The sequence below is a fragment of the Erythranthe guttata genome, chromosome 3 (genome assembly GCF_056151865.1).
Source record: "Erythranthe guttata isolate IM_541 chromosome 3, IM_541, whole genome shotgun sequence".
In the NCBI taxonomy this organism is placed as follows: Eukaryota; Viridiplantae; Streptophyta; class Magnoliopsida; order Lamiales; family Phrymaceae; genus Erythranthe; species Erythranthe guttata.
The window spans coordinates 11,420,001-11,432,575 of record NC_142535.1 but is presented as its reverse complement, the minus strand read 5'-3'; the positions used below and the strand labels follow the sequence as shown (position 1 = coordinate 11,432,575).

General features: G+C 42.5%; 1 protein-coding gene across 1 annotated transcript; it reads right to left on the bottom strand.

The window, feature by feature from the left end:
• Positions 1 to 319: 319 nt before the first annotated feature.
• On the bottom strand, positions 320 to 4,767 carry LOC148771784 (uncharacterized). Its single transcript, XM_088815232.1, has 4 exons — positions 2,256 to 4,767; positions 1,445 to 2,198; positions 943 to 1,331; positions 320 to 801 (listed from the first exon to the last, which is right to left on the bottom strand). Exons 1-4 carry the CDS (start codon positions 4,765 to 4,767, stop codon positions 320 to 322), a joined length of 4,137 nt encoding a protein of 1,378 aa, XP_088671358.1.
• Between the last annotated feature and the right edge of the window lie 7,808 nt (positions 4,768 to 12,575).

Sequence of the window (12,575 nt, the reverse complement as noted above, 5' to 3'; positions counted from 1 at the left end):
GGTGAGATAGAGATATTGAACCCTAAAACATATAAAAAATATAAAAATGCAAGAAAAGACTAAAAACGAAAAACGAAAGCAAGAACAAAAGAAAAATGACAGAGAATGAGCATTAATGGGGTGCCTCCCATTTAGCGCCTGTTTTACAGTCGACGGCTCGACTTCTTGTGGATTTATTGGGAGAAAATTAGTGCAACACGCTCCACCTCCTCGGGAGCACCATTTGGATAGTAATGCTTAACTCGTTGCCCATTCACTTTGAACGACGGACCGTCTCGTCCTCGTATTTCGATAACTCCTTGTGGGGTTACGCTCAGGACTACGAATGGTCCTGACCAACGGGACTTGAGCTTTCCCGGAAATAGTCGTAGTCGAGAATTGAATAGCAGGACTTGGTCACCTGCCCGGAACCTCGCTTTGTAATCCTTTTGTCATGCCACTTTTTCGTCTTTTCTTTGTAAATATTGGAATTCTCGTAAGCATCGTTTCTGAACTCCTCCATTTCATTGAGTTGAAGCAATCGACGGTCGCCGGTGGCTGTTTGATCGAAATTGAGCTTTTTGACTGCCCAATAAGCCCGGTGCTCCAATTCCACTGGCAGGTGGCACGCTTTCCCAAATACGAGTTTGTACGGAGACATCCCAATCGGTGTCTTGAATGCGGTTCGATAGGCCCAAAGTGCATCATCGAGCTTCAACGCCCAATCTTTTTGGTTCGTGCTCACAGTCTTCTCCAGAATCTGTTTGATTTCTCGGTTGGACAACTCAGCAAGGCCATTTGTTTGCGGATTATAGGCAAGCGCTATTTTGTGTCAGATCCCCAACTTGTTCGTGAGATTAGTGAGCAGTTTGTTGCAGAAGTGAGATCCTTCATCGCTAATGATCGCCCTAGGTGTCCCAAACCTTGAGAATATGTTATTGTGGAAGAATTTGAGGACCGTACGAGCATCGTTGGCTGTGGTGGCAATCGCTTCGACCCATTTGGACACGTAGTCCACGGCAAGCAAAATGTATAACTTCCCGTTCGAAGAAGGAAATGGTCCCATGAAGTCTATGCCCCAAACATCGAAAAGCTCCACCTCTTGCATGTTGTTCAAAGGCATTTGGCTTTTGTTGGATAGGTTCCCTGTTCGTTGGCATCGATCACACTGTTTCACGAACTCGTAACTATCTCGGAATAGGGTTGGCCTAAAGAAGCCTGACTGCAGAACCTTGGCGGCTGTGCGAGATTCCCCGTGATGCCCGCCACAAGGTGAAGAGTGGCAATGTGTGAGAATCTCACGTACTTCTGTTTCCGGAACACATCTTCGGATGACACGATCGGGGCCGGTTCTGAAAAGCAACAGCTCGTCCCAGAGATAGAAACGAATGTCGTGAAGGAATTTTTTCTTTTGGTGATAAGATAGATCGTCAGGAATGATTCCACTGGCCAAGAAGTTGGCCACATCAGCATACCACGGAGTGTGAGTACTAATGGCGAGCAGTTGCTCGTCTGGGAAGGATTCCTAATATTTCCTTCGGCTGGAAATTCTTCTAGTATGAGTCTGGAAATATGATCTGCTACCACATTCTCGCTCCCTTTTTTGTCTCTGATTTCCAAGTCGAATTCCTGGAGTAGGAGTACCCATCTGATGAGTCTGGGCTTGGCGTCCTTCTTTGCGAACAAATATCGAATAGTTGCGTGGTCGGTGTAAATGATCACCTGAGACCCCAAAATATACGGTCTGAACTTGTGAACGGCATAAACTACAGCTAGCATTTCCTTTTCGGTCGTTGAATAGTTCTTTTGTGCCTGGTCAAGTGTACGACTCGAATAGTAGATGGCTTTGAAGATTTTGTCCCTCCTTTGTCCCAATACTGCACCTACAGCATAGTCGCTCGCATCGCACATGATCTCGAATGGTTCATCCCAATTGGGAATAATCATTATCGGTGATTGGGTTAGCTTCTCCTTGAGAAACGTGAAAGCCTGCAAACAAGCAGAGTCAAAATCAAAGACAGCTTCCTTCTCAAGTATATGACATAATGGTTTTACTATTTTCGAAAAATCTTTTATGAATCTACGGTAAAACCCACCATGCCCTAAAAAACTTCTAACCCCCTTGACATCCTTCGGTGGAGGCAATTTTTCAATCGTTTTGATTTTTGCCCTGTCCACCTCAAGACCCTTTTTCGAGACTTTGTGACCTAGAACAATACCTTCACGAACCATAAAATGACATTTTTCCCAATTTAAAACAAGGTTCGTTTATGTACATCTTTTCAAAACAAGTTCTAGATTGTGCACACAATAATCGAAAGACGATCCAAACACAGAAAAATCATCCATAAATACCTCAAGAAATTCTTCTACCATATCGTGAAATATAGACATCATACATCGTTGAAAGGTAGCAGGCGCATTACACAAACCGAAAGGCATCCTACGAAATGCAAAAGTACCGTAGGGGCAAGTAAAAGTAGTTTTCTCTTGGTCTTCCGGGGCGATTGAAATTTGATTGTACCCCAAATAACCATCAAGAAAACAGTAATACTCGAAACCTCCTAGTCTGTCTAGCATTTGATCGATAAAGGGAAGGGGGAAATGGTCTTTTCTAGTGGCTGCATTCAACAATCGGTAATCGAAGCATACACGCCACCCAGTGACTGTTCTAGACGGAATAAGTTCATTTTTATCATTCACAATAACCATCATCCCACCCCTTTTTGGCACAACCTGCACCGGACTGACCCACGGACTGTCAGAAATTGCATAAATCATACCAGCGCCTAACAGTTTTAAGACTTCTTTTTTGACTACCTCTTTCATTGACGGGTTTAACCGCCTCTGAGGTTGGACTCTCGGTTTATAGACGTCTTCCATTAGAATTTTGTGTTGAACAATAGACGGGCTAATTCCCTTAATATCCTCAATAGACCAACCTATAGCCGACCTATATTCTCTAAGGACCTCCAGCAGTGTTTTTGTTTCGGCCTCGCTCAAACTGGAAGAAATAATCGCCGGATAAGTCTTGTCTGCTCCAAGGAAAGCATAACAAAGATAATCCGGTAATTGTTTCAATTCCAGTACGTGGGCCGTTTTCACACTAACTGGTATCTCGGGGACGATTCCTACCTCGTCTACGCCCAAAGTCTCGGCACACGCAGAATGCAAATCAATAGAATTAACAATGTAGTGCTCAACAGAATGACATAATTCATACAAATCAAAAAACGAGGAAACACAGTCCTCGATCACGTCTATTCTACTGCAATGCTCAACATGCTCAGAGTGTTTAAATGCATCTGTCAAATTAAAAACAACTTCTTCCCCATTTACCCTAAGCATTAAAGATCCTAATTCCATATCTATCATCGCCTTACCAGTGGCTAAGAATGGACGACCTAAAATGATTGGTGCTTCATCATCTTCAGGCATTTCAAGTACCACAAAATCAACAAGCAAAATGAATTTATCTAATTTATCTACTTTAACTAGCACATCTTCTACAATCCTATCGGGATATTTCAATGAACGATCAGCTAGTTGTAAAGTCATGCGAGTGCGGTTCAAATTTCCTAAGCCCAGTTTTAGAAACACAGACATAGGCATCAAATTAATACTTCCCCCCAAATCACATAAAGCTTTATCGAAAGTAGAATTTCCAATAATACAAGGAATAGTGTAACTCCCTGGATCTTTCATTTTCGGTGGTAGATTCGACTGAAGAATGGCACTGCAAGTTGCCGTGAGTGTCACTGGTATGTCTTCTTCGATCCGAATTTTCTTGGATAGGACTTCCTTCATGAACTTGGTGTAGTTTGGCATTACCTCCAAGGCTTCTGCAAAAGGGATGTTGATTCGAATCTGTTTGATCTTTTCAATGAACTTCTTCAACTGATCCTGGAACTTCTTCTTCTTCTGTCTTTCTGGAAAATGAACAGGAGTTATTATAAGAGGGGGATTATCAGGAAAAGAAATGTTATTGGGCTTACTAGCCTCTTTTCTACCACTCCCTGAGATGGTGATTTCCGGCTCGACTGGGGTCGGTTGTACAGCTAGCCTTGGTGATTCATCTGTCGGATAAGGAGGATCAGTCATTTGCAAACCACTTCGGGTGGTTATGGCTTGACAACTTTCTTTTGGATTGACTTCGGTATTGCTCGGAAATCCACCATTGGCCATTGTGGACATGGATTGGGCGATTTGCCCTATTTGCTTCTCCATGTTCTTCATTGTTGATTTCAGGCCCTCCATTTCCTGTTCTTGTCGGTGAAGACGCTCGTCATACGTTGGCCCTCGTTTCTCTCTTTGATGGTTGAAATCGGGAGGTGGTTGTAGAGCATTCTTTGGATTGGCATAGGAAAAGTTCTCGTGATTCCGAATTCCCGAGTGGTAATGAGTAGGGTTTTGGTTTTGATTGTTGGTTCCCCGGACATTGTTGAATCGGTGGTTCATAAAGTGTGCCTGCTCCCAATCGTCGTTTGTGGCTTGTGAGGTACTTGCTGCTGCTACTCGTTCGGTCTGTGGCCCTCGAACTGATAATTGGGCGACCTGATTTGATAAAGTAGCTAATTGTGCTGAAACTGCGGCTAAAGGATCGAGTTGGTGGACTCCGGCCACCTTTTGTACACCACTCCGTTCGGACGGCCAATGGTAAGCATTCTCACACATTCGCTCGACAATGTCTCGAGCGTCTGTGGGAGTCTTGTTTTGCAATGATCCACCTGAGGCAGCATCGACTAGAGATCGGGCTGGTTGATCGAGCCCATTGTAGAATAACTCCATTTGATCCCACGGGTTGAATCCGTGTTGAGGGCATTGTCATAATAAGTCCTTGAATCTGTCCCAAGACTCGTGCATCGGCTCTTGGCTCATCCGTCTGAAATTGCCTACATCTCTTCGTAGTTGTGCGGTCTTCAAGGGTGGAAATAATCGTGCCAGAAAGGCTTGTGATAATTCTTCCCAACAGGTGAGTGATCCTGGATTAAGACTCAGAAGCCAACTCTTCGCTTTGTCTCTGACAGAAAATGAGAATAGCTTTAACCGAATGGCATCATCAAAAACACCGTTAACTTTGATCGTGTCACAAATCTCCAAGAAATTGGCAAGATGGAGATTTGGATCTGCAGTGGCTGCTCCGGAGAATTGGTTCGCCATGACCATGTTGATTAGTCCCGTCTTCAGCTCGAAGTTGTTGGCGGCTATCGTCGGTTTCCTGATTCCCGAATAGTTCTCATTCACAGCTGGAGTTCGGTATTCTCGCATTGTTCGCTCGGGTGGCAGGTTCGGTCTTGGCTGCTCGTGATCTCGTCCTGGCTCTCGATCGTACTCAAAGGCCAGGTGCTCTGGATTTCCTTGATCTTCGGCCATTGGTTCACTTTGTTGGTTGCGCGTGGCCCTTAGTCTACGTAATGTCCTTTCAATCTCGGGATCGTAAGGTATGATTTCCAAATTTCGACGCCTGGGCATAAACAAAGTGATCGGTTTACATCAAGGTGGTAATCGAAAATAAAGCAGATAAATATGGCTAAAGTAATAATCAGATAATTGGTAACACTATCAACAAAGATAAAATCAAATTGGTCCCCGGCAACGGCGCCAAAAACTTGATACGCGTTTTCCTCACGTATAAATTACCGCAAATATACAGTATCGCATTTTGCAGAACAGTGGTTCCGAATATCGATCCACATGGACCTTGTAGATTCACATGCTGAGTAGTGTAATTATATTATCGTTATATTATCTAGCCGATCGTAAATATTTGGAATTGTGAGAAACCCTAATTTAAAAGCATGCAAGAGCGTAAACATGCAAATATAGAATGTACGTAAATAAAGTAACGACAACTCAACGCGGGGGGACTTCGATTTAAAGGGGACTTCTAGGGCCAAATCCACCTATGTATAATCAACAACGATCTACAAATCCGCTATCTAAAATCACATTCCTATTCGTTAACCCAGACGCTAATGTACTCTAACCCCCGTCTCCAGTGTAGTTAGAGTCTACCCACAGGTCCGACGTCTCCGTTCAGAACCTGCTATTAAGAGAGCATTTAGGTCAAGTCCTTAAGGGCTACCCGAAGTGCATCACGTCTCCGTTTCCACACCCCGAGCTATGTTTTCCTAACTTCAAACAAGAAATCCTCTCTCGAGTTCATTCCTATTTAATATCAATCTGAGAGCTGATCAACACAATCAGAAGCATTTAATACAGGAAAACATAAACGAAATCAAAACACGACAAATAGATAACAGAAATGACGATCGAAATCATTATATACAAGGCTTCATTGCCCTAGAAGAAAATGTTCTTAGTTCATAACAAACATAGTATCAAAAGAATGTACAAAGGAAATGAAGAACAAAACGTAAAGAAATTGCGTAAGAAAAACCCAAGTCGGAACCCCCGTTGATGATTCCCGCGAAGAACTGTCGAAAACCATAAAAAGTCGAAGAAGGAATGAAGAATGAAAGGGCATTTCTATTTATAGTGAAATGCAAAGCTTCCTCAAGAAGCTTTGAAAAAATAAAATATCTTCCTCAAAAAGCGTGCCCAGATCGCGATCCAGGAATGTGGATCGCGATCTGGGTCCTCGGGGAACTGCCCACCGCCATGCCAGATCGCGATCCAGGAATGTGGATCGCGATCTGGATCTTGACCCATTTCAGCTCTGTCGGACCCCCCAGATCGCGATTCGGCTTTCTGGATCGCGATCTCGATTTGACCCCTATTTCTGTTAGAGTAGGTGACCAACAAGCCAACTTGTGGCTGTGGTCCTTCTCTTTTTCCTTGTAATAAAACAATCGTTTTCGTTCGTAATAATAAAATATTTCATTTGGCATTCTATATCTGTTATCCCATGCAAGCAGCATAGATATAGTCCTAACGAGTTACTCTATTATTGTGAGTTGACCTAGTAGAATCGTGAGATAACTCAGCAATGTAATGTAACTGTTAAACCTTGTTCCTAGTCGATGGGTTACGCCAATAATGAGGATACCGGCCTTTCCCTTTTGAGACTAGCACTTAGTGTATGTGTACTGCGTCTCATCAGTCCTCGGTGTTGTGACATCGGCATACTTGAGTGGGTGCTCATACTGGATGAGTTCACTGAACTCCCTCGCCCTAGAAATCTATAAGTGGTTCTCAATCATCGAGTAATAGGTTTCTAAGATATAGTTGTACACCATTAGTCCTTAAGACCCAGACATCACCGTGACTTCACTAGAGGACCGATTGTATCGTGACCTGTCCCTGAGTCCCACAGCGGACCACTCCAAGGGCCAACGTTCGTGCAATCCGAAATCTAGTGTGAAGTCTGTGCATTGTAGTAGGGGATTCGAGCGCTTGAGTAGTCATGGATGTCCTGTGTGTTCTGACGGTTTATAATCCAAGGAATCTCTGGCCAGAGTTGATAGTGGGGTGATTAGGGAAATGTGTTTCCCTAAGTCGCACACGAACGGATTTATAAGACCTAGAACGTTCGCACGGTTATTGAACTTTATAAGAGGTCTCGATGAACCAATGCCTCTAGTTCAATCGGGACATGTGCTGCGAAAGGATCGTACTGTACGCTATCTATATCATAAGGTTCTTGCAGGCACTTCATTTGTATCTAGGGAATCATGATGCGTAGTTGCTAGACGCCAATCTTGATTCGTTGGGCACCGATTTGACCGGGGATTAGGTAAAATGAGTTTTACTCTAATCGGGACTCTTGGGAGGAGTTCGTATAAGAACAATGTGTTTTTCGAATCACAAAGAGTTGTGAGCCCACGGCTAGCATACACCTGAACCATTGAGGGTCACACTTCTCGTGTAATATAGATCATTGATAACAACAAGCATAGATTAATGTGTTAATCTTTGAATGATTGGATGTCGATATGATTGAATCCAAGATTCGTAATTGTGAATTGCGAATCGGAATAAACATGGAGAAAGAGAGAAATGCGGAATTTAGTAAACTTTCTAAATTGGGAAGTTTCCCGATTTAGCAAGTCCACTAAAGTGGAAGTTTCCAATTTTGGAAATTGGAAATTTCGAAGAGGCACTCGTATCGACGAGGACTTTGAGCTCGTCACAAATATAATTTTGTTATAATTTTGTGAACGATCGTTTATTAGAAACGAGGCCGACGAGGGAATGGGCTTAATGCATCAGTGGGTCAAGCCCAATGACTTAAACCCACTAGGGTTGAAAACCCTAAGTATAAATAGACCTCAAACAAGAGTTTGAGATCAGATTTTTGCACCAAACCCTAGCCGCCCAAACCCTAGCCGCTCACCTTCTTCGGCCGTTGCTGCCCCGCCGCGCCACCGCCGATCACCGCCGGAAAACCGCCGGTTTTCTCCTCTCGTCTCCTTCGTTTTATTCTTGTTGTTTATCTAACTCGTTTACATCTAGTGCTGTAGTTCGAGTGGGTCGAAAATACGAGGTGAAACCTAATTGGAGAGGAGCTGCTGCCCCGACGAATCCACGCACCGCCGCTGCACCGCCGCACGCGCCGTTACGCCGCTCACGCGCCGCCGTTGCTGCTGCCACGCGCCGCCGCTCGTCGCTTGCTGGATCAGCTTGTTCCAGCCGTGAGTTGCAGCCCCGAGGATTGGTAATTTGCAGCTTGTACGTGATTGATTCTAGGTTTCGATTCGTCGAAATCTCACGCTACAAGAGGTAAATAAATCGAAACTTTCGTAAATTAATTCGAGCATGTTTGTATGAATTATAATTTATGATTATGAGTAATATGTGATTACGTGTTTCGATTTTATGATGAACAAGCATGTTTCGTAATTTTCGGTTTTACGTGTTTTTCAATTAAATCGATAATTACCATATGTATGGCGGAAGCGTTAAGGTACGTTGACTATATGATTAGTTTTTGCATGTAATCGAAACTAGTTCGATCTAAAAAATTTTAAATTCCGCTGCGTATACATGCACGATCCCCAACAATTTCTTCTCTGTCAGCACCCCCAGATCGCGATCCGGAATGCTGGATCGCGATCTGGGTCTTGATCAATTTTCGTACTGTGAAAACCCCAGATCGCGATCCAGAGATGTCAGATCACGATATGGGTCTTCTTGGCCCCAAAATTGACTTGAAAATTCGGTTTCGCTTTCAAATGGCTTCGACTCGGCAAAAATAACTAATAAAACCCTGAAATAGGAATAAAACAAGAAACGCAATAATATATACAAATAAAGCCGAAACTCGTACGAACGAAGACCAAAACTCGAAGATTTGATAAGCAAAAACCGTGCAAAACGAACACTTATCATGTACTTGAGGAGGGGATCAGGCTCTCAAGATTTTTTTTTATGGAGATCGTGCCCCTTGTTAGACCTCGTGGGTCGTAAGTATGTTTGGACCGTGGCCATGTTTTAATGAAGGACCCATCGAAAACAAGTAGATAAATTTGAGTAATCAAGCTGGCCAGGCTATATAGATTCCCATAATATCTCTAAGTGTTTCTAGGATTGTAATCGTGCTAACTTGAGCTTGCGATTATATAGTGAATTTCAGGCGAGTTGTCTCCTCATGGGAGTTGTCTCGCAGCGAAGTTGTAGGAGCATTGGACGTGCGACTGGGGAGCATGCGGATTCAGGTCGCTCTGAGCGAGTTGTCTCCTCTTTGGAGTTGTTTCGCAACGAGTCTTATTACCGAGCGAGGTGGCTCTTCATGGGAGTGGCCTTTCAAGGGGTTCGTAGTGTCGAGCGAGTTGGCTCCTTATGGGAGTTGTCTCGCTATGGGTTGTAGTACCGAGCGGGTTGTCTCCTTGTTGGAGTTGTCTCGGCTGTGGGTAGTAGTACCGAGGGAGTTGGCTCCTCGTGGGAGTTGCCTCGCAACAAGTTATAAGACGGAGCAAGTGGTCTCCTCGTGGGAGTTATCTCGCTGTGGTTTCGTAGACCCGAGGGAGTTGGCTCCTCGTGGGAGTTGCCTCGCAAGGGGTTATAGGACGGAGCGAGTGGTATCCTCGTGGGAGTTATCTCGCTGTGGTTTCGTAGACCGTAGGGAGTTGGCTCCTCATGGGAGTTGCCTCGCAAGGCGTTATAGGACGGAACGAGTGGTCTCCTCGTGGGAGTTATCTCGCTATGATTTCGTAGACCCGAGGGAGTTAACTCCTCGTGGGAGTTGCCTCGCAAGAGGTTATAGGACGGAACGAGTTGTCTCCTCGTGGGAGTTATCTCGCTGTGGTTTCGTAGACCCGAGGGAGTTGGCTCCTCGTGGGAGTTGTCTCGGAACGGGTGTGTAATACCGATGGAGTTGGCTTCTTATGGGAGTTGTCTCGCAAGCCCCCCACTCTCGAGTCGATGTGGGAGCCAAGTCGAAAAGGATACTGGATTGTGTCGAGAGTATATCGGCGTCGTGGTGTACCGATAATTGTTGGCGTGGTGTGGAAAAATAATATTTTTTATTTATCCGTTTGAGAGCACGCGCGAATTGGCGAGTTGCGTTGGAGAGCTCGCGCAATTTGGTGAAGAGCGTTGAAATTCTCGTGCGATTTGGTGAAGCGAGTCAAGATCTACGCGCAATTTAGTAGAGAATAGTAAAAGTTGCGCGCGATTTGATGGGAGCGCGTGGTCCAAAGGTGGCCTTGGGAAGGCGCGCGCGCGTGCTAGGGAAAACGCGCGCAAGTGCTGCCCCCAGGCGCGTACGTAGCACGCGCTTCTCTATAATTTTTTTTTTTTTGCTGACGCGCGCGTGCGCGTCGGGCGCGTGTACGCCACGCGCGCATGCTGTGCACGTGCGCCTCTTCCTTCCTTTTTTTTTTCTGACGCGCGCGCGTGTACGCCACGCGCGCCACTTACTTTTTTTTTTTTTCTTGGGTTGACGCGCGCGCCACTTACTTTTTCTGGACTATTTCTATGATCACCACGTCTGACTTGAGCGTCGGAGGGGTTTCCGCCGGATCAACCCCCGGCTTAGTTCATGTGTTCTATGATCGCATATACCTCAGGATCATCAAGTTGTCAAGCTACTGATCCGCTTTGCTCTCCCAGTTCGTTTTCTACACTACCCCAGATGATCTAAATAATTAGCATCATCATCAACCATGTATTATAATTAACGTATAATACTGCTTTCAATTCCTATGATCTTATTGTGCTTCTTTTTACAATTGAAGATCTGAAAAACTTTTGGCTGACTTGGAATCCATACTCACCCCATGTTAATATGAGAAAGTAAATAATTATCTAACATGAAATTATAATTATCTAATTTAATGGAAAAACAACAATTTATCAAGAAATCGAGCTTCTTGAGTTGTTTCCATTATTATTATTATTTAATAAAAATGGATGTGTAATGGCATTATGCCAAGACTTACCTACAAAGCAAATGAATTAAAAAATATTCGAATAAACATGATAAGTGATGTTAAAAGTATATTACAATAAAATGTAAACTAACAAAAATGAACTCAAAAATTTAATACAATTTTGTTTACAATTGTTCTCACACACACACAAAAAAAAAAAAAAAATCTGATTTAACTACACACAATTAGACTATATCAAAAGACATAAAAATACAATATTATAAATCATAAATTACTTAAATTACATTTGGTCAATTATATTCATCAATCAAATAACAACGTCCCCTCGATCAAGCGTTATCCATATCAATCAATTCATCATCGACTTCTTCTTCATCGGGCATATATATATATATATATATATATATATATATATATATATATATATATATATATATATATATATATATATATATATATATTGTTGGAAATTTTGAGTGTTAGACTCAATTTTGGTTGATTATTTAAGTGAATTAAATTTAGTTTCTCAAAATAAAATAAATGAGAAATTAATAAAATTATTTAATATAATAAATGGAAAATAAAGAATGTGAAATGCCACATTGAAAAAGATGAAGGCGTTTAAACACCTATTAAATTGAATAGGTGTGTAGTTAATGAGAAAAGGTGTGATACCTTTTCATGAAATTATTCTCCTAAGAGTTGTGACTTGTGGATATAACCTTTGAAAATCTATAAATAGATTCCAAAATCCACAATTTGATTAATTCATTTTTAACATGAAATTCAATACATTTATTGAATTCACTTCTCATCATAGCATATCATTGCATATTGTTGCAATTATGAAGTTCATTTCTTCGTGTCTTATAAAGTCCTAAACGTCGTTTTGTTCGCCGTGTTCCAATAATTGGTATGCTACTTTGTTGGAACTTAAAAAGTCGTTGTATTTTGGGAGACGATTGCCGTAAACCGAGAGCACTGCACGGGACAAATTTGTCTTAAGGAGAAAGAACTGAGTTCTTGCCTCGACTACATTTTTCTTGTCAAACTTCTATCAAAATTTTGTTTGTTCCCATTTCAAAAGGTTTTAACTAAGGTAAATATACCAAAGTTGACCAAGTTCAAAGAACCTAAGAATGTTGAAATGCATATTTATTGAATATGCGAAGTACGATATAGTGCACAAGATAGCCATTCTTGATGCAAATAAATTAAATATGTTTGGAAAATTGGATTTTGACCCAAGTTTGACAAACAATTCAAGTTGATTCCATTTGATTTATGGAATAAAAATCTACA

What these genes read in the sequence shown, in the direction of transcription:
- LOC148771784 (XM_088815232.1), bottom strand. Translation starts at nt 4,767, where the DNA reads ATGGAGTTATTCTACAATGGGCTCGATCAACCAGCCCGATCTCTAGTC. An exon ending in ACACTCCGTGGTATGCTGAT is followed by an intron (nt 1,332 to 1,444) that starts GTGGCCAACTTC and finishes GTTGCTTTTCAG; the next exon opens with AACCGGCCCCGATCGTGTCA. An exon ending in CACCACAGCCAACGATGCTC is followed by an intron (nt 802 to 942) that starts GTACGGTCCTCA and finishes GACACAAAATAG; the next exon opens with CGCTTGCCTATAATCCGCAA.